This window comes from Callospermophilus lateralis, chromosome X (genome assembly GCF_048772815.1).
Source record: "Callospermophilus lateralis isolate mCalLat2 chromosome X, mCalLat2.hap1, whole genome shotgun sequence".
NCBI classification, from domain to species: domain Eukaryota; kingdom Metazoa; phylum Chordata; class Mammalia; order Rodentia; family Sciuridae; genus Callospermophilus; species Callospermophilus lateralis.
Genome location: NC_135325.1, coordinates 10,319,215 through 10,341,378, shown reverse-complemented (window position 1 = coordinate 10,341,378; position 22,164 = coordinate 10,319,215). Strand labels below are relative to the sequence as shown.

At 40.7% G+C, this 22,164-nt stretch overlaps 1 protein-coding gene across 1 annotated transcript in view; it reads right to left on the bottom strand.

Moving 5' to 3' along the window:
* Sms (spermine synthase) overlaps positions 1 to 22,164 on the bottom strand; it is a 54,871-nt gene that overhangs the window by 18,421 nt on the left and 14,286 nt on the right. Inside the window, exons 2-4 of the mRNA XM_077106756.1 lie at positions 10,655 to 10,775; positions 7,736 to 7,829; positions 5,829 to 5,893 (exon numbers count right to left, since the gene is read on the bottom strand). Coding sequence (XP_076962871.1) covers positions 5,829 to 5,893; positions 7,736 to 7,829; positions 10,655 to 10,775 — 280 coding nt within the window. The remainder of the gene's footprint in view (positions 1 to 5,828; positions 5,894 to 7,735; positions 7,830 to 10,654; positions 10,776 to 22,164) is intronic.

The window sequence follows — 22,164 nt, the reverse complement described above, 5'->3', positions numbered from 1 at the left end:
GAAAAGGGACCTGGAAAGGGGGCTTGGCAAACCTAACTCAAACACAAAGAAACTGAGAACACATTGCACATACAACACAAGAGCATGCAAGTTGTGTTCTCAAACATAGTAGTGTTCAATAGTAAAATGGCATGAAGTATAGCCACAGACACCCACAACACTAGAACATAACTACCTCTGCCTTACTGCTGAGTCTCTTCCCACTCCCCAATCATTGGCTTCCAAGAGTAACAGTTTGAGCCTGTTACAAATTAACAAGGTTTTCTCTGAGAAAATACTAACATCATAAAGAGCACTAAGGCTGACAAAGAAAATTTCCATAAACTCTCATTTAATCCTAAAAACTCCAGATTTAACCACTTCATCTTTCCAGTGAACAAATCCAGCTTTCAAAATGTTAGGCAGACCAGAGAGGTATTTCTTTAAAAGAACAAAAACAAATCCAGATTTGGAGCATTTACCTTTATACATCCACAACCACATATCAACAACTATTATACATACGAGTTTAGTTTTTCACAAACTTTCTGACATGCTTTACATTTTTCCTAATAAAAAGCTGAAGGAGAAAATGGTCACTGCATGTATCACACTTCATCCCCATATACTTAAAAAAAGATTAAAAAAAAAAAATGAAACCCTAATCAGGACAGGCCCCCAAGACCAAGCAAAGAGGAGTTGGAGGAAGCTTCTTCCACCAGATAGATGATAGGGTATATTGTGAGGTGGCACTGAATGAAGATAAAAAAAGTCACAGCTTTCAGGGGAAGAATCCTGCCCCCTGGTTGACAGCCAGCCAGCTCTAGGCAATATTGAACTAGGCACAAATCCACTGAAAATAAACAGTGCCTAGCCTCATTTATGTCAACAGTGCCTTGGGTTAAGATGAAGAGCTCTCTTCTCCATTGCAACACAATGGTTTTTAAAGCCAGGCAAAAAAGCAACAAGGATCTCAAACCGGATGTGGAAGCCATTACCCTGAGAGTACTCAACCCAGCATAGAACACATCATCCTGTAATGGGCTACCAGAAGATGCTGTGGAGCTCTAGAAAACTCATTTCAACCTTCACTGCTGAAAATAAAAAAATCGACGGCAGAACAGCAGGTGGAATATGTCCTGGGCCTCAGGTGTGCTGTGTAAATTGCAAGATTTTAAAAATGAAATGGCTGGGAATGAAGCTCAGTTACAGAAGATTCGCTCAGCATGTGGAAAGCCCTGGGTTCAATCCCCAGCACTGGGGAGAAACAAGAAACATGTAAGCTTGTTTTCTTGCTCCTTTTCATTTGAAAATATAGAAATAAATGTTCAGATAAATCCTATGGGGCTCCTTAGTAAAAAAAAAAAAAAATTCAGGTTTAATTCTTTAGCCAAAGGGGAATAGTAACAATTTCAAATAATGTTACAGAGATGTCTGTTCATAATTTCATCTGTAACAATGTCATTCCCCAGACAAAAAGTAAAACAATCCTTGTCCTTTTGGGCCATTAACAAAGGGTCTACAACAAGGTATTCCCAAGTTATTGCTCTTTTGACCCTTATTTTATAAAAAGAAGATGTAAAAACTGTGACAAGCAAAAACAGGATCTGCATTTTTTTTTAAAGAGAGAGGGAGAGAGAGAGAGAGAGAGAGAGAAAATTTTTAATATTTATTTTTTAGTTTTCGGCGGACACAACATCTTTGTTTGTATGTGGTGTTGAGGATGGAACCTAGGCCGCACGCATGCCAGGCGAGCGCGCTACCGCTTGAGCCACATCCCCAGCCCCAGGATCTGCATTTTGATTTGAAGATCTAAAGCTTGGCTCCAGTTACACTTAGAAAATTCCTATACAAAAAAAAAAAAAGAACCAGATTTCTCATGAATGCTGAAGCACAGAAATGTATTCTATTTGCTCACTCCTAGAAGTAACCCTGATAAAGATCAGGGTGTATTTTGATGTGGACCGACTCATTTTCCCACATAATGAGAACAGATTCAATTCAATGGATGCAGATAAGCAAAACTGTTCAAGAAGGAAAAGATGAAGTGTCCAGAAAGTGGTGTGGGTGTGGATATGTTTTTAAGAATGGGGAAGAGACTTCTTTTGACTGCTTCTGGATAGGCACTGTCCATTTTCAGTGGGTTTGTGCCTAGTTCAGTACTGCCTATAGCTAGCTAGCTGTCAACCAGGGAGCAGGATTCTTCACCTGAAATGGGGAAGGGACTCCTTTTGGCTGCTTTTCGGACTCCAGTGCTCTGGCCCCCATCCAGATCATATCCACTGCTCTCATATTCCCTGGCTCAGTTGGCAAAGGCTGTGCCCATAAGCTCTACTCAGATGTGTAATGTGTTCCCAGGCCCTCCCCTAGCACAACCCCCACACCTTCAAATACTGAAGCCAGACAGAGAAATCTAAATAGCTCACTGCAGATAAGGCTCCTGTGTCTAGAAGAGAGGTACTGGGTGGGATAGGGGGCAGGAATCACCATTTCAGCCATTATCATGGGGACTATCAGAGAGTTCCTATGCAGAAGTGGCATGTGCAAAGGCCTGTAGGTACTACTAAGTTGGCAGCATTGGGGAAACCCAGGATTGACTGTGTCTGCAGGAACAGAGGTAAAGTGAAGGCTCTGCTATAATGGAAATCTTAGATGGTGCCATGAAGGACGATTAGTTGTAGGATTATTCTGCCCTGTGTTAGTAGTTAAAGTTGGGAGGGGAAAGAGGACAGGGAATAAAAACAGGAATACTGAGGGGGAAGCCACTGGTTTAGATCTTATGGGGAAAAAGCCCATAATGATGCAAAGTTTAGATGAGAAATACATTAAAAATATGACAACCTCCCTTTATTCACAGAAATGAATGCCTGGTAGAAAGAAGAAAAAGATGAGGAAGGCCATCTGCAGAAGACCCCAAACAGCACTGATGAAAACCAGGACCCTTAAGGAGGAAGAGGTCAAGCTGGCCCTGGGTTTCTCCAACCTGAAGGATGATCCAGTGGACACTCTGGTCTATGGCTCATGCACTCAGAGGCCTGTGATCCCACCAGGCATGAATTCTACTGTCTCTCCTCTGTCTTCTCTGAGGTATTCCTGGATATAGCAATGAGAAGCCCCCTAGTGGCAAAGGCAGGAATTATATAATATGGATGTTGCAATGGCTGAACCTGCCTGGGATATACCATTGGATCATAGCCACCACTGAGTCACAGGCTATAATCAGGTTTCCCTGAATGAAAGGAAAATAAGAAAAAGTCACTTTGACTCATCAGGATCTCAGGTGGGGATCTGGCCTCATTCTGGACCACAAATACCCAGAATCAGAAATGGAGGGGGTTGATTTTCAGAAACCTATTAATTATTATATTCATAAGTAACCTGCCTTCAGATTATTTGTTCTTGACCCTGGGTGAACTCTAAGTGGAGGCTAGACAGAGGGGTGGCAGCAGAGAGGATATGTGATTAGATATCAGACAAATCTGAAAAATAGAAGTGACAGGATTTCCAGCTGCATTAGCTAGAACTGTGAAGAAAAGTAGGGGTAAAGGTTCATCCCATGATTTTTGCCTGAAAGTCTGTTTTTTTTTTGTTTTTTGTTTGTTTGTTTGTTTTTTGTTGTGTGTGTGTGTGTGTGTGTGTGTGTGTGTGTGTGTGTGTGGTGCTAGGATTGAACCCAGGGCTTTGTGCATGCTAGGCAAGCACTCTACCAACTGAGCTATATCCCCAGCCCAAGTCTGAAAGAATGGTGTTGGGGAAGTCAGCACAAGAAACAGGTTTCAAAGAGAAGATCATGGGCTGGATTTTGGATGTGCCCATTCGAAAATGTCATAAGGTAAAGACATGGGTTGGTGGACCCAAGTTCCAGAGGTTAGATAAGGAAGGTAGCTAGTATGGAGCTTTCATGGTATTAGAAGATATGGGCAAGACGAGGACTTGGTTTATGGATCAGATTGAAGAGGAAGAATCTTAATTTATTATTTCAGAAAGGCTCTGTGCTAAGGAAGACAAGTCTGAGACTCAGAAGGCAGACTATGGGGAACTCATCCCTAATACTCCCTCCAGAAAGGTACAGATCAGCAGTAACAAGATTTTTTGGTCTGTGTATGTGAAAAGAAGCCTGAATGGAGTAGTAAGGAGATGACCTGGAATGGAGGTATAAGGTGTTGTAGACACTCTACACTGTAGGCTCAGAAGACCCCCAGGGCCACTCCCTATGAAAGAAGAGAAAGTTCAGCTGGGCTAGTGGGATATCTGGTCCAGACCTAGGCATTGCTTTCTCATATCCTCTATCCCTCAGAATATTATATAACAAGCAGGCCTGGTCGCTGAAGAGACCAGTAACTGACTTGTCTGCTCATTGACTTATGAATGTATAAAACTCATTGATCTAAACACTTGTTAACCTGATCTGGGGATGTAGATCAGTAACACATGCCTAGCAGGCATGAGGCGCTGGGTTACATCCCCAGCACCATCAAAAAAAGAAAAAGAATGGAGAAGGGGACAAGACATAACCAAGGGCCCCTAAACTGAACTTGGGTTGGGTAACAAAAAAGACTGAGTATTCAAATATGTTTTAAAAAGTGGCCGAGTTTCACACCCAGTCTGTTCTTTTCACTTAGTTTCCTTTTTCCCTTTCTACCTACTGGAAGTTAAATAATTACCTAGTTATCTTGAATCTGCCCTGGAGCTTTCCTATGGGCTGATCAAACAGAAAAGGGTGAGTCATTATGTACTTAAACATCCTAGCCCTTGCCAATAAGGATTCCCTCTTCTGGAAACTGCTATGAACTAGCAAAACCAGTATTCTGGTTGCTCCCATCAATGATGAAGTGACCTTGACAAAAATCCCTCCTTGTCTGTCTCCACATCTATGAAATTAACTTAATGAGCAAAGGCACAGGTCTTCTATGACTTGTGGCCTGAGGAGGAACCACCAAGGTAAGGCAAGAACAAATTGCTGAGAAACAGATGCTGAGTATTCAAAGCACTTAATTCAGATGACTCACCAGACCCTATCCCTTCCAACAAATGTTAAAATTGCTATGTCTGCCAAAAAGCTTTTCAAAATCAGGCACCACTGGCAGACACTTCAGAGATAGCCAACAGAAATTTCTGTAATGATGAAAATGTTCTGTATCTGTGCTGTCCAGTGTGGTAGCCACTTGCTATTGACATGATGCTAACACAACTGAGGAACTGAACTGTTTATTTAACTTTAAATCACCACATGCAGGGCTGAGCGTGTGGTTCAATGGTACAACATTTGCCTAGCATACTAAAGGCCCTGAGTTTGATCCCCAGCATGGAAAAAAAAATCTGTTAGCTAACTGACTAGACGGGAAAAGCTTCTTTTTCTTCATCACTATTAGACAACAGCCTACCTGTGGTAGCTGATGATGGATGGCCTCTCAATTCTTAGTATCTTGGAAAGTTTCCTAACTTGAAAGCTTCCAGTAAATTTTTTTTTATCACTCTATCCTATCAGAAATGTCTTAAAACTGTTTAATTCTACTCTGGACTCCAGAACCCTGAGCAGAGACATACCCTTTTCTCTTTTGGAGGTTCTAGCTCCCCCTTTGACTTAGGTGACAGCTCTACCTGAGTTTCTGCTTTATACAGTTCCTAGATTTTAGTTTCACTATATATACCAAAACTACCCACCATTACTGTGTATTAAATATACATGTTGTCCTATTTTAGTGTGGGGGCCCAGAAGCTTAATTCATAGTGCTACCAAAAGCCAGCATTAACTTTGGTCTCTTCCACATCTTTAGCAGACACTGCTGGGAACAACAATGCCATTTTGATTTAAGCAAATATGAAAGAACATTGAAGAGTGGACTTACCGCTTCACTCGCCCAGTACTGTCCTGACTCAATTCTTTCATTCTTTCTTCTACTTTGTTCAAAAGCTACAATTAAAAGCAAAGAAATCAATGGGTATACAGAATAAGCTGTAGATAACAACTTAATGACAGAGAAAAGGATTGAGGCCAGGTTGACAGAAATATGTCCTACTGGCATATACACCTGCCCCCTCTAGCTATGGCCCAATACCATACTTCCACTCCAACTAACTCATGGCACTGACTTTAACTTAGTTAACAACAAAATAACTGGGAAGGAGAAGACTAAAGGATATTATAGGTATAAAATCCTGGTTAAAAGATCTATATTTTCAGGCTGGGGACATAGCTCATTTGGTAGAGTGCTTACCTAGAACACACAACAAGGCCCCAGCACCACAAAAAAAAAAAAATTCTATAATTTCTCCAGTGGAAAGTAAAATCATTACTCATACTCAGTGCTGAGGTCCAGCCCCGGCGGGGGGGAGAGGTAAGGGTCCAGGGTGGTCCAGAAGGACGAGTGACATTGGCAAAAGAAGAAGAGTTGAGAGGACAGGTTGCAAGTCACGAGCAACCTCCAGAAGACATCTCTTTGCCCCTGGAGGGACCTTTATTTTTATACCTGCTTTATAGGTGTTTTTTCAGGTAGTTAATGGATAGCTTCAAAGCAAGCCCGAAACTTTTTTGATTTACATAATTTATAAGAATTACAATCTTTTCTGACACACATTGATTACCAAAGATATTGGTACATTGTTCAAATATTTTTCTGTAACCTTAGACCATCATGATTAAGCTTTACATTTTCACCTCAATCACTAGGTGCTAGGCAATGCAACAAGACTACATGACTCCTGACCTATTATTCACTTCTAACTTTAAAGCATACCTATAATTATTTCATTAACCTTTAACTTTAAAGCACACTTATGATTATTGGTAAGCTTTCTTACTTCTAAACTAAAATCCCAGAGTAGATTTTAGTTTATTTAAAATCCTACTACTCTGAAGTGCCTCTAAAATATATCTATGTTAATTTTACATTATTCTATTTTTAATTTCCAAAGTAATTTTCTTTTTTTCATGTGAGCTATTCAACTGCCTTCTTAAAGAACTTCCTTGATCCTTGGTCAAAGCACACCAATTCTTATGTCTTTGTAATCTTCAACTAAAGGGCAGGCTTTACACCTCAACTCATTTGTCATTTATATTAACTATGTGTTTTCCATTTTCATCATAAGTTTCTGCGTAAAGCAAAGGAGGGTCTATTGGTTAAGGAATGTATTTTTATTAGCCACTTGTCCTCAAGGGGATACCATAAGCTACACACGGTGGTCCTTATACTATTGGCACAGCAATTGTTTTTCTGCAGCTATGCTGTAGTACAGGTTGTGGCTTTAGGATGGGGTTGGGGGGCGTGGCTAGTGTAAATTGTTAACCATGGGATAAATATTTCTTGTTGCTGAGGCTTGAGGAATAACACCATTGTTTGTAACCTGAGAGACACTGAAACGTACCTAATGGCATGCCTCCATTGTATCCTTGGTCTCATTCTGGGAATTTTCCTGCAATCTCAGGCAATACATACTCTTATTATTGATTTACGTATGCCCTGTTATCCATATCATGAGTATCATAAACAAAACACTTAACATTCCTAATGGTTCAAGTTTCCAGATGGTGAGGCCTTGCCACAGCATTCCCCATGCTGTGACCCTGTCAGACAGGCAGTGCAGGAATGCCTTCACCAACTCAGGAAGTGAAACCAACTAAGAAACAACTATTTTCTCTACCAAAACCACTTTCTGTAGGGAGGGGAGTTTAATTAAATTAAGCTAAGTGGATTATGATCCTTAAATAAATTTTTAGAAAAAAAAATTTTAAGATAAATAAAAGTAAAAAACCAACACTGTCAATTTCTTCTTTGCCCTGTGCATCACTGTCGTAACTCTGAAGGTCCAGCAATACCAGTCCATGTGGATAAATTCTCAAATTGGCAAAGCTACAAAAGAAAGTTAGAAATGTTAGGAATCATATCATGGCAAACCAAAGGAAAAAAGAGGCCACCTCAACTAGAAAAAAGGACCACTGTTCTTTTTTTTTCTCCTTGAATTATACAGTTAACTCTGTGGCTTTCTTTTTCAGGGCCTCTCCTTGAAGAGCAAGCTATCAAGCACTTGTAGAAAATTTAGAGGATGTCACCAAATACTAAGGCTTTCCAAACTGGTTCTTGGGCCCCAAAAGTGATTCAGTAGTTCCCCGGGTGATTCCATAGAGTACAGCTGTACAGTAAGGAAGTAAAGGGAAGGGCAAATGGGGTTCTCCCAGTAAACCCTTAGAGTTCCTTGTCCTGACTACAGGCTTAGAATGATTTATATTTTTAAAGAGTTGTTGAAGCTGGGTGTGGTGGCACACACCTATGATTGCCCCTAACTTGGGAGGCTAAGAAAAAAGGATTCCAAGTTCAAGGGCAGACTCAGCAACTATGTGAGGCACTGTCTCAAGAGAAAATGTAAAAAAGGCTGGGAATGCAGCTCACTGGTAGAGCACTCCTGGGTTCAATCCCCACCCAGTACAAAAGATGAAAAAAAAAATGGTTGTTTAAGAAAGAATATCTGAAAATATATGAAAGCAACCTTATGCAATTCAGGGGTAATAAAGTTCTCTTACACCTGATTTAGTGGAGCTGATCAGTCCTTTATTAATGAAATAAATTTGAGTATAACACATGCAGTAAGATGTGTCTGATGAAACTTTTGATTATATGCATATATTTGTATGAAATATACACAGATGTGCATTTCCAGGTTATCAAATAAATTGCTTCTTACTATAAGTTGTGGTTTAAGAAATGTTTGAAAAATGCTAAATTAAAAGAAATTCTGTTCAGAGAATACAGGCAGTGGGCTTGGATTAAAAAATAAATAAAACTAATTCATTTTCACCTTCAGTCCTTAAAATGGCCCCAAAATCAAGTTCAGGCCCAGACACCACAAGCGAGCTGATCATCTTTCCTTTCCAGCAGCTGCAACAGCACTAAGGAGCAGAGGAGTGGGGGTTGAATCAAGATAGAGAAATATGTCCCTTAACCACATAGGTGGTTCCAGCATGAATACAGAGAATGCTGGAAGGTAGGATCCAGTACCAAAGCCAAAGTTGGGTACTCCTAAAAATGAAAATAGCTCTTGTCATTTAAAAACTTCCTTCTGATTCATAACCCACTTGAATCTAATGTATGAAATATGATATGTCAAGAGCTTTGTAATGTTTTGAACAACCAATAAAAAAAAATAAAAATAAAAAATAAAAACTTCCTTCTGGGAAGGACTCTAAGTCCTCTGCACAACTGAAATTTGTGCCTATAGTAGAAGATTTTAAAACCATGGCAAGAGGACTTGGCTACAAAGGTCTATAGGACATGATAGGAGAGAAGTTTTCACCTGGGAGTGGAGGAAGTGCCCACCAAAGTAGCAGAGACTTGCTATGGTCTCCAAAGGATGAGCACAGTAAAAACAGTGTGAGGTGGCAGCAATTGGGAGGAGCTGAGTGCAAGTCTGCAGGAGCTGGAGGATAGTTGCAGAGCCCCTTTTCTTCTGGGAGCCTCTCCATTAACTGGACCAAAGCATGGAGGAGAAGGATGAGGGATAGAGAAAGGATTGGTGGTGGTGTTGACTTTGGACCACGCTTAAGGAAGAAATATTCATTTCAGAAACATTTGAGGCATCTGCTAAACACACATAGGGAGGCTGGCCACATTGTTAGAATGCAAGTCTAGGTTTGGCATGCTAGTCTTTGAGAGGCATCAGGATAAAGAACACCAGTTAATGAACCAGAGGTAGACCAGACAGACAGAGAATAACTAAAGAGCAGAAGGGCTCAAAAAATAGTTTTTTTCTCCTCTCAACGACCATTTTTCTTCTGGACCTCTGGAGGTGGTTACTTTCCTTTAATAGAAAAACAAAGAAGGGAGAGAAAGTGGAGCATTAAGGAAATCATATAGAATTTCAGTACTTTGTACTATTGGAAAAATAGGTTATTACTAATCTATACAGTATATAAAATCTAAAAATCTATACCACCACCAAAGATATGAACTCTTGGATCATCTCAGCTTCCTGTCAAGCAACTTATAGACAAAGTTTTGCAGAGGGGACCCAAGAATATGTTTTAACCAACTCCAGATCACTGCCTGCCACTTCACTCTGCTTATGCTGCTAGGGGTTATTGGTCCTAACACAGTATAGAATCACTGGAAATGGGCTGGGTTTATGGCTCAATGGTAGAGCATTTGCCTAGTACATGTGAGGCACTGGGTTGATCCTTAGCACTGCATAAAAATAAATAAAAGTACTATGTCCATCTACAACTAAAAATATTTTTTTTAAAGAGAGAGTGAGAGAGGGAGAGACAGAGAGAGAGAGAGAATTTTTAATATTTATTTTTTAGTTATCGGCGGACACAACATCTTTGTTTGTATGTGGTGCTGAGGATCGAACCCGGGCTGCACGCACGCCAGGCGAGCGCGCTACCGCTTGAGCCACATCCCCAGCCCTAAAAATATTTTTTAAAAAGAAGAATCACTGGGGATTTAAAGAAACAAATATGTCCAGGCCCAGTGGCCTCAATCTCTGCAGGAAATGCTTGGGCAGGGGTATTTTGTGAAGACTCTCCCAGGAGATTCTGATATACAGGCATGGGTTGAGAAGCAATGAATTCTAGTCCCTCTACAAGATGTCAAGGGATACCACCCCCAGCCCCCACTTTGTTCCTATCTTTATTCTTCCTTAAAAGTTCCAATCTGAAATAAGAGCCCTTGAGGCTGCTCACCTGCCATTTTTGTTTGTATAGGTTGCTAAATAGCCATGATCCTGCCAGGTGTGCACCGATTCTGCCATCCCCTGCTCCTGGAAAATGGACTGGAGGCCTTTTAAAATGGTCTCACCATCAGCTGTAAGACAGAGAAAAGAAAATGGTAAGAACGAAACATTCAGAAGAAAAGCTAATGATACATGGTTTGATGACTGAACCTGACAAGAAATCTGAACAGTCAGGTATGGTAGCACACACCTGTAATCTCAGCTACTCAGGATACAAGGCAGAAGGATTGCAAGTTGGAGGCCAGCCTCAGTAATTCAGTGAGGCCCTAAGCAACTTGGCAAGACCCTGTCTCAAAAGGAAAAATTAAAAATGGGCTGGGAATGTAGCTCAGTGGTTAAGCACCTCTGGGTTCAATCCTTAGTACCAAAAAAATAAAACAAAATAATAAAAAGGGTATGGGGCTGGGGTTGCTCAGTGGTAGAGCACTTGCCTAGCAGATATGAGGCACTGGGTTATATTCTCAGCACCACATAAAAATAAATAAAATAAAATAAAGGTTAAAAAAAGGGTTGAGGATATAGTTCAGTGTGTAAGGCCCTAGATTCAAATCTCAGTACCACAAAAAAGAGAGATAGTGAAAAGAAAGAAAAGAGAACTGTCAGCATCTCTTAACCCCTGTGTTAAGAGCTAGAAATCTTCTCCACCCTGTGAGGAAAGGCTACACGGAATGCCTGGTTACCTAAGATGATCACAAAAGATGACCACCAAGAACTTTGTCAAGGATACAGAAAGATATTCAACCTAACTAGAGATAGCATAACAAAATATTCAGCATAACCAGAAATCAAATATAGAGAGGAGATCCCACTTCAGGTTAAATGAATTAATAAGGAAACATAGCCAGAAAGAGGATGCCCATCTGCTGTTGGTAGGGATTATCAATGACTTGAAATTTTCCAATTTTATTTCCCAGGTGTTGCTTATATAATTGAAAAACAGAAATGAAACTGTTATGCTCACTAATATAGTTCTGAACAGTAAACACTGAACAATTCTATATGGTATAGACTGCTGGGTTGTAGGTATTCCCTCCCTCCAACCCTGCCCCATTTCACACCCTGTCCCCCAAAGTAGAGCTCTGTGCCAAAAGAGACAGAAGAGAAGACACAGGGGAAAAGGAAGGCAGGTGATATGAAGAGGAAGCAGAGATTGCAGTGATAAAGGCTACAGTCCAGGAAAGCCAAAAGCCATAAGAAATTAGAAGATGCTAAAAAGGATTCTCCCCTAGGACCTTCAGGAAAAGCATGGCCCTGCCCCACACCTTGATCTCCAATTTCTGGCCTCCAGAACTGAAAGAAAAAAATTTCTGTTGTTTTAAGCCATTGAATTTACAGTACTTTGTTATAGCAGCTCTAAGCAAACTCTATATGTACTAAAAATTGTTTGTACATATAGAGTACATATAGACAGGGTCTCACTATATTGCCTGGACTGGCCTCAAATTCACATTCCTCCCATCTCAGCCTCCCAAGTAGCTGGGTTTACAGGAGTGCACCACCACACCCAGCTCAAAAATCTGTATTTTCAACTTTGTTCAACAAACAATAGCAAAAATCGTAGTGAAACCATAATTATTAAATCTTCTGAATTGCCAAAGATAGCAATTAGGATAGCAAAACCAAAAATCACAAACATTTAAAACAAAACTAGATGACAGAATATGCCTCCCAAGCTCCCCAAAACAGGAGTGGGTAACCGGCTCACAACCCTGAGACTGTGCAGCACCAGCAATTGTTTGACAGGAAGGAGAGAGAATGCAGAGGAACTTTACACACCCTGAGATCTAGGAGTTTCCTCCTCTCAGAATGTAGTACCAAAGCCAAAACATAGCTGAAACCATAGAGAGGAGCAGCCTGGGGTAGGGCCAGATAGTGTCAGGATGGTGGGTGACGAATGTCTTTATGAGAGACAGAAAAGGAGAAGACACAGGAAGAAAGAGGAGCAAATGGTATAATAGTCAAAACAAACGAACTGAGGCCACTTCCAGGAAAAAGGCCCCACATCAGGGATAGACTGTCAGCACAGAATTCATATCTCCTACCCATCACAACTTAAGCATCTACACATGAGTGGTGGTCCAATGAATCATTGAATTCTCATTCATTTCTAGCAAAACTGTGCCTTTGGGAAACTCATTTGGCAGAAAATAATCTAGCTCACTTAGCTCTTCTGAAATTGGTTTCAGGAAATTAAAAGGGAAGGTTTGAATTATATCTCCAGAATGCAGCATTTAAGACTGAATTTCACTTTCCTAAAAAAATAAAATAAATTTTTTTTTAAAAAACCTCTTTCAAACTTGATAAAATGAAATAAACATGTTCATTTTGGTTTGTATTGTCACTGAAGCCTGGTAAGCCAACCTACCTACCATACGGGTATCTGAGCTGAGTATAGGGCAGCAAGAAAAAGTACACCTAGCCCAGTAGAATTACCCTAAATGTGAAAGCCACTGTGTAATTATGTGATCATTCCCCAGCTAAACCAGATGTTTTCTGTTTTGGAAGTGTATAAAACAAATCATCCCTCCTGGTAAATGGCCTCAAGACTGGGTTGTGTTGGCACATTAGGAATTACCAAACGGAACACAAATCCCCCTACTGGTGAAAGGGGAAATCCAGGCAAGACCACCCTGCACAGGACTTATCAGGCTATGAAGTTGACAAGGAGCCTGTCCTAGGGGTAGACTTGGGGAGAGGATTCCATCCCTTAGGCCAGAGAAAGGGGATGCCTTTGATCCATGCAAAGGCCTTGAATGCTGGCCAAGCCCAGCATGGCAGCCATCCCCTTTTTCTCACTGGCACAATTACTAGAAAGGGACCATTGAGCGAGCTAAAGGAAGTCTTCCAGCCAGGTTTCAAACTGAAGACAAAGTGGTACAAAAGAAAGCTAATTAAAGAGTTACTTGTTTCTACACTTATACTCCTCATTCTCAGTTCAGTAAAAACTGGTCAAACCTCAATGTATTTCTGACAAAAAGTTCTTCATTCACCACATACCCAGTGCATTTTTGAAGATGCCTGGTCCCTATTGGTGTCTTAGTGTTGCGTCCTCCAGGAAGGTGTCTGAAGGGCACTATGGGGAACTTGCCATTTTGTTCAATGTCTACCTCATTTCAGATTCAACTTCCTTCCAACTTGGGTCATGCCCTGTCAACCAGATGTTCCCAGACCTTGGGGAAGACTCTAGAAAGAGGTATTATGGCTGAACCAACTCTCCAGCACGGCTTTAAAGTGAAAACTGAAAGCCAAAGGTATGAGTTCCACTAGGCTCGGAGTGGGTTTGCTTAATCATTTTAATCCTAGGCACTCAATGTTTTGTGCATAAATGAAAAGTTATTTCATTTTGATCAATTCATCATCTACATCCATATCACTCTATCTTTGCAGAATTTCTAGAATATCTAGACTAGTAATTTTCAATCCTACCTGTGCATTACAACCACCTGGGGGATTAAAATTTCAATATCACACACTAGAACAACTGAATAAAACCCAGTCACACCAGTATTTTTTTTAATATTTATTCTTAAGTTTTAGGTGGACACAATATCTTATGTTACATTTATGCGGTGCTGAGGATTGAACCCAGTACCTTGTACATGATAGGCAAGCACTCTTCCACTGAGCCACAACCCCAGCCCAACACCAGTATTTTTCAAAGCTCCCTGGAAAATCCCAATATGTAGCCATGACTGAGAATAGCTAATCTAAACCATCCTATACAAAAAAAGAAAAAAAAAAAAGCTAGGAGTGTACCTCCATGGTACAGTGAGTGCATGGTTAGCAAGTATGAAGCCTTGGGTTCAATACCTACCACACGAAGAAAAAAAAGAAAGAAAGAAACCCCCTACCATCTCCATACTAAATAGACTCAAGTCACCAAAAAGTTATAGAAAATGTTCAACAAAAGCTCTGAAAAAGTCCGAACTCTTTATTAATCAAAGTCAAAGGTAACCCATGAAGTAACCCGGAAAGTGCTTCGCAATTATTGAAAACTTCAACTTTTGTTCAGGTTTGGTATGGAACATGGAACATGATCATACCAATCAGACTTGTTCTATCTGTGTTCCTCAGTACTGGGGGTGAAACTGACAACATGATATAAAGGACTGACCTAAGACTTGGACAACTTCACCCATACCCACTAGATGTCAGTGATGCCCCCTTGTCAAAGGAAATTAAAAAAAACAATACTCAAGTTGGTCTAAGGACAGAAGGGGGGCCGATTCAATCCCTTGAGAACTAGTAGGTACTCTATACATGATGAAAATGAGCCTACGATCAGAGTATACCCAAATTTGGGAACACAGGACAGAAAAGTCATAAATGTCTATGAATCAAAAGAAAATGTAAAAGCAGCTCCAAATGCTATAAAAGAGATAAATATACCACTTTCAAGTAGACATGGTAATCTGAACTAGGCTAATAAAATGTTTGACAGAGTTCTTAGAAATCTTGCTTCTATGGCCAGGCAAGAATGATGTATTATAACTAGTGCATCACTCCGAGATTTTCAAAGTACTCTGAAACACAGTGACCTCTCCCAGGGCAAAATGTATCCTTTGTCCACTGAACAAAGCAATGTCCCCATTTCCAGACCACTGCCTGCTTTGTTTGTTCAACAATAACTTAGAATAGATCAACTGGTCCAAATTAAATACACCCCTAACAAAAGAAGAGAAGGGATGACAGAAAGAGGGAGGGAGGGAAAAAAGTATGAAGGCCTAAGTTTCATCTCCCTGCCTCATTTTATCCTGGGGATCTATTTATAGTTCCCTCCTGGAGTACCTCTGTCCTCTGACTCTTGAGTATCAGCCCCAGATGGCTGAAGTCCAAATCTGTATATTACACAGCTGCCTGCTCAAGGCTCTGTTCCAATCACAAGTCTGAAATCACAATCAGGCTCATGACTTCTCTGCTCCCTTCAATGGTTACAGGATGAGCCTTCATAACCTGAAAAATCCAAAATTCAAAATGCTTTAAAAATATGAAACTTCCTGAGCACCAACAATATGATACCATAAGCTGAAAATTCCACACCTGACCCACCCCAAGAGATGGGTCAGTCAAAATGCAGCTGCACTAAAAATTACCTTCAGGCTATGTGAGTAAGATATATGGGAAACATAAATAAATTTTACATTGAAATTCAGGTCCCATCCCTAAGTCTGTCTCTGTATATATATTTTCATATATGTGAGAAAATACTACAAAATCTGAATCACTTCTCTCAAAAACATTCAGATAACGGATACTCCACCTGTACCACCAGCCACTTAAGATATACAAAAATGGCTGGGCATGGAAGTGCAAGGCTGTAATACCAATGGCTCACGAGACTGAAGCAGGAGTTCAAAGCCAACCTCATGAATTTAGCATGGCACTAAGCAACTCAGTGAGACCCTGTCTCTAATATAAAAAAGTGCTGGGGATGTGGCTCAGTGGTTAAGTGTCCCTCAGTTCAATCCCCAGTACAAAAAAAAAAACCCAAAAGGTCTTCCAAATCTCCCACCAAAACCTCCCTGCTCCCCGCAAACTCACAGACCTAACTTCCATATAATGGAGACAACTCTTTGTAGGATTCCTGTACAGAACCCAGAAATAATGTTAGTTCCAACAATCCACTCCTAATCTTGCACCACTATTTAACTGCTGATCCATATGGTGAGCACCCCTGTATGTATAAGTAGATTAGCTATAGTAACTCAACTTTACTAGCCCAGGAAGTTCAGGGAGGCATGTTGACTAGAAATTCAAGAGGCCATGCACCACCCTTGATAAAAAGCAGAAAAAGAAGCTTCAGTTGTAGTCCTGGTCTGCCTTTACTATTAGAGGCTACACTAAGGAAATAAGAGATGTTCACACTTCCACAAAAAAACTTAATTCTCCATTTGTATCCTTGGAGTGTAGCTTTAACCTTTTTCAATCTCAAAATTTTCAGGTAGGAAAATTCCAGTCATGGGCACGCTAGGCAATATGTGAACTTTTTGAGGGCTATCCAATGTCAAGTTTCATGTGCAGACACCACCCTTAATCCAGAGCTTATCAGACTCTATGGAGAATTCAGTCTACCCTTCCATCAGCCAGAATCTTCCTGAACAATCTCCTCAAACAAAAGAAGGGGGATAAACAGAAAATTTTCATTCCCATTTTTTTCAATTCTCACCTATTCAAGCAGACCTTGGCTTCTAAATATTAGGGAATGAATTCCCATTCTGGTCAACCATACTTGTTTCTAAATTATGAAGGCTAGAAATTCCACACCTCATCATTGACACCTCCCTAAACTTCTTTGCCACCTAGGTCTCTCCCCAACAAGGAGCCCAAGCTATCTAAGCTCCAAGGGGTGATTGTTATTCTATCACCATGTCACACTGGAAGTGATAAGGTCCATGGCAGAAGCTCTATTTCCAACCCACCTTCTTAAGCAACTACAGGAACTGGCCACTCCTCAGACCTGGGCATGTCACAGACTCACTGTGGTATTTCCAAAGCTCCAAGTCCTTTCACTTAGAGGCACTCTGCAGCTCCCTTCAAGAGGAAGCAGAAAAAACAAGCATCTTTTCCCCCAAACCCCAGGCTCAGAGAACCCAAGAGCCAGGCTTGGGTTATACGGCATTTTCCTTCATACATAAACCAGCTTTCTGTTTTTTCTTAACAGAGACCTTTCAGTCTGAAGTCATTAAGACAACTGTCTTAAAAATCCATTTGGAGACAAGTGTGGAAGATCACACCTGTAATCCAGGAGGCTGAGGCAGGAAGATCACAAGTTCAAGGCCAGCCTAGACAACTCAGCAAGACCCTGTCTCAAAAAAAAAAAGGTGGGAAGGCTGGGGACACAGCTCAGTAGTAGAGTAACCCTGTGTTCTATCCCCAGTACTACCAAAGAAAAAATCCATTTGTATGTTTTAATCTTGATGGTGTTGTGGTCACGTGATAGCAGGCATCATCCAAAACTCAGAACTGCATACTAAAATTTATTCCATGTAAACTATATCTACAGTTTAAAAAGAAATGTGTGTTAAAAAGCTACCAACATCACTGGCATAATCCCCCTGTAAAATACAAAAGACTATAGCATCCCTTGTGGGCACCTTCTCACCCAAACTGGTAGCTCAGTACAGCCAAGGTTTGAGAATATATTTTGAGATGCGGTCTTGTTATGTTGCCCAGGCTGGCCCAGAATTCCGGGGTTCGAGCAATCCTCCTGTCTCAGCCTCCTGGGTAGCTGATTGGCTGAGACTATAGGTGCACACCACCCTGATCAGTTTAAGAATACCTTTTGAATTCACTCAAAAGATTCTAAGTGTCATAAGAAACACAAAGACTTGACTGAATTTTTGTTTTTCCTTAAAAAAGGGTCTGACCATAAGGAGACTCCTCATACATTCAGAAGCCTGATGAATTTCCAGGGATTAAAGTGAAGGTCAAGCATGTGGTTTCTGGGCGTGCCTTACTTCAACAGCTTGGTTTCATATTCTCAAATTCAGTCCTTTTTACAACAGCTGCATGATGATTAATCTCACTGCACAGAACCCAAGCCAACATGAATGTTCAGAGCAGCATGACTCATAATAGCCAAAAAGCAGAAACAACCCAAATGTCCATCAACTTATAAATGGATAAGCAAAATGTGGTCTATCCTCACCATGGCTGTTATTCAGCCATAAACGAACAACATAAACATACATGCTGCATTCAACATGGATGGACCTTGAAAACATAATGCTAAGAGAAAGAAGCCAAGCACAAAGGACCACAGAGTGTAAGATGCCATTTATATGAAATGGCCAGAAAAGGCAAATCTAAGAGACAGAAAGTAGATTGGTAGTTGCCAGAGGCTTGAAGGAATGAATGGATAAGGGAAGCCAAGAGGAATGGGGGTGATGGCTGAGCATAGGGTTTCTTTTTGAGGCAATAAAAATACTATAAAATTGACAGTCATGCAACTCTGAACATACTGAAAAACACCAAATTGTACATGTGAAATAATGGAATTACATGGCATGTGAATCATAACTCAGTAAAGTGCCTCCCCCCCAAAAAAAAAGTCAAACAAGCTGAGCCTTCAGATTTCTACTCATTCAGAGGTTAACAAAGGCAAGACAAGAAAGCCCCAGAAATTTGGTTGCTCCCCTTCGTCCACCACAAGCCCTTTTTAGGCACAAGCTCAGATGCAATGTACACCAAGTAAAGGGACTGCAAGGGATAGCTGTCTTTGCCAACCCCACCTATCACTGTATGGCAAGTATCCATGTAGCTGCTGTGTCCCAGGCACTAGAAATAAACACTGACAAGCTCCTTCACAGCTTTCCTGCCACTAAAGCACCTGCAACCAGTGTCTTGAGCTTCTCTGTTCACTCACAGCAGAGAGGTATGGCTGCAGATGCAGAACAGGACAACAGAATAAACAATTTGGAGAGTTTTTTTTTTTTCCCCTTTAAGAGCATGGTTTCTGATGTTTATAAAGAGCAACCAAAACAGGAAAAAATTAGCTGAAGAAAAAAAAAAAGAAGGCCTACTGAAATTGGAGTAACAGTCATGCAACATCAACAAAGAAATAACACCCAAGCTCTTTTCATGAAAACATGCATTAAGGAATGCCAGATGGGAATGTTTAGTGTACCAGCCACAATGACTATTTCTTAAAACTACACTAAGTTACAGCATAATGGGAATGTGTTGCTAATTATTTCACTGCCCTGCCTTCCATATCCCACAAGGGAAAGCAGTTACAGGGGCATTTCCCATGGACATGTGGGGGCAGCTCCTGTTACCCTCCCCTACTACCTATTGGAAAGTGGGCAGAACCTCTCTTTTTCTACTTTAAAATAACAACCAATTTAGATCCTCCATTAGCCAATCTCCTTACAAAATTAAAGTAGGGCTTATAAAAACGTAATTTATGACACACCATCCTAAACCCCCTTTGGTTTAGAAACAGAACACCAATTAAGCCCATTTCCCTGAGAAGACTAGAAGTCTTAAAAGTAGAGAAACAAGCCCCAGGCTGTGATTCACCTTTAACTACTTCATCCAGCACTAAGGAAGGCAGCTGGCTGGATGGAGTTGTCAATTGACCCAACCTCTCCCCTGTCCTTACCCTTTCGACTTAACCCATGTGAGAATTTAACCAAGATTTAAGAAAATAAGGCACAGAAACACAAGACTATACTAAAGCCTGCCTTTCATTTGCTGGCAAGGTAAACTAGTGCATTTATGAGATACTAAATGACTAGGCCACTTGACATCTCCAGGAAGGATTCATTTGAGCAACACAAAGTAACAAGGGATGCAATGTGGGCTTCATCAACTTAAGGAATAAGTTTTCAGAGAAGAGGAAGGAATAAATTCCAAGGCAGAGGACAAGAAAAGGGATCAGGCCCACAAAGCAACCAGGAAGGAAGGCAACACTATGACCAACAGGAAGGAGAAGTTAAAGAAATAAGAGAGGGGCTTTGTATGGTGGCACATGCCTGTAATACCAGTTATGCAGGAGACTGAGGCAGGAGAGTCACAAGTTCAAGGCCAGTCTGAGTACACCCTGATTCAAAATAAAATTTTTAAAAAGGGCTAGGGGTGTAGCTCACAGCCAGAAAGCTTCTGGGTTCAATCACCAGTACTGCAAAAATCAAAGAAAAGTGAGCAAGCCTCAGCACAACAGCACCATAAAGAAGACCAGGAAGAAGTGGGGTGGGGGGGACTTTCAGTGCTTGAGGTCAGAGGACCAAAGGCTTTTAAGAAGGCCAGCCCTTCTCTTCAGTTCAACACTGGCATCCACATTATCGGGTGAGGTGTGGAGAGGGTCCCCAGCTGCCACCTTCCTTCCTGCCTTCATGCAGAGCAGCAGGCCCTGTTCCATGCTGGCCCACAAACAGATGGTAACCGTTTCTTTCAGCTTTGTCCAGAAGGAGAGCAGGATTTCATTCCCAAAGTAGAAAGTGTGGTATTGCCACTTTTATTACCCAGGAAGATAAAATCTGCTTTCTGAGCACTTCGCACATCATGAATATCCAGCTTTCTTCCCACTAATTTTAAGTGGGAAGGTCCTATCTACTACTATTTGTGTTTCTATGAACAATTCAAGGGTTTCTGCCTGAGTGCATGTGCCAGACTATGAATCAACAATGACAAAGAATTTGCAAATATTACATAGTTTGGACTTTATGAACTTTGTGGTAGCAAAAATCACATTTCTATCAGAGCTGTCCCTGAGGTGGCACCTCAACCTTCCCTTCGTATGGCTTTGCTGTGGCACTACCAGCAAAGAGGCCTTTTCAGAATGGACTTCCAAGGAGATTTCTCAGAACCTAGAAGGCACAAGAAAAATAAATGCCACAGGAGTAGAGTACAAAGAAAGGCTAAGGACACTTGTCAAAACTACCCAAACATGGAGAGGCTCATGTGCTATGATGGATTCCAGATGAGAAACAAGGCCGTGTGGGGGGCCTGGGAATCTGTACTTTGGAGCTTTTCCAGATGGCTTTGAAATAGACAACCAACATCACTGAGTCTCCATGGTCTAAAGGTGGGTGGCAACTTTCCATAAAGAGCCACTTAAGAAAATATTCAGGCTGTGCTGGCCATGCAGGTCACTACCACAGGTTCTTCTCTGTGTGTTTGTGCCTGTGTTTTACAACCCTTTAAAAATGCTTAGCTGGAAGGTCAGACAAGAATAGGCCAGTTGAGCAGAATTTGGCCCAAGGGCTTCAGTTTGCTGATCCCTGTGTCTAAGGTCTTTTTCCTAAGCAACAAAGATATTAAGCTAAATTTCCATAAGTGACTTCTTAGAATTTAAGACTAGAATAATTTGAGAAATATTTCCTGGATTTAAGTTAACAACTTACTAAATGTTAAAAAAAAAACACAACAGCTGATAACTTATAATTGGGACTCCTGCTTTTGAAGTATACATAAGTAACATTGACAATTAATGGAAACAACTCACACTAGAGAATGAGAATGCCAGTATCCATTTTAACCTCAAATGGCTAATGTATGCTTCCATTTCAAGAAACCAGAAAAAGAGAAAACTAAACCCAGAGTAAAAGGAATGAAGGGATTAATAACAGAAATCAATGAAATTAAAAACAGAAAAGCTATAGGAAAGAAAATATATATATAAAATCAAGCAAAAGGCTGTTTCTTTCAAAAGATCAATAAAATGGCAAATTAGCAAGACTGACAAAAAAAGAGAAGACATAGACTGACAATATTAAGAATAACTGGTTATCATTACAAACCCATAGGCACCAACAGGCACAAACAACTGTACACACTCAAACTTGACAATTTATTAAATGGGCCAATTCCTCTTAACAACACAAAAATAGGCAATCTGAACAGCCCTAAAACTATTAAGGAAATTAAATATATGACTTAAAAGCTTCAAATAAAAGAAAGAAATCTTGAGGTTCAGAGGGTTTTGCTGGATAATTCTACCAAACATTTTAAGAAGAA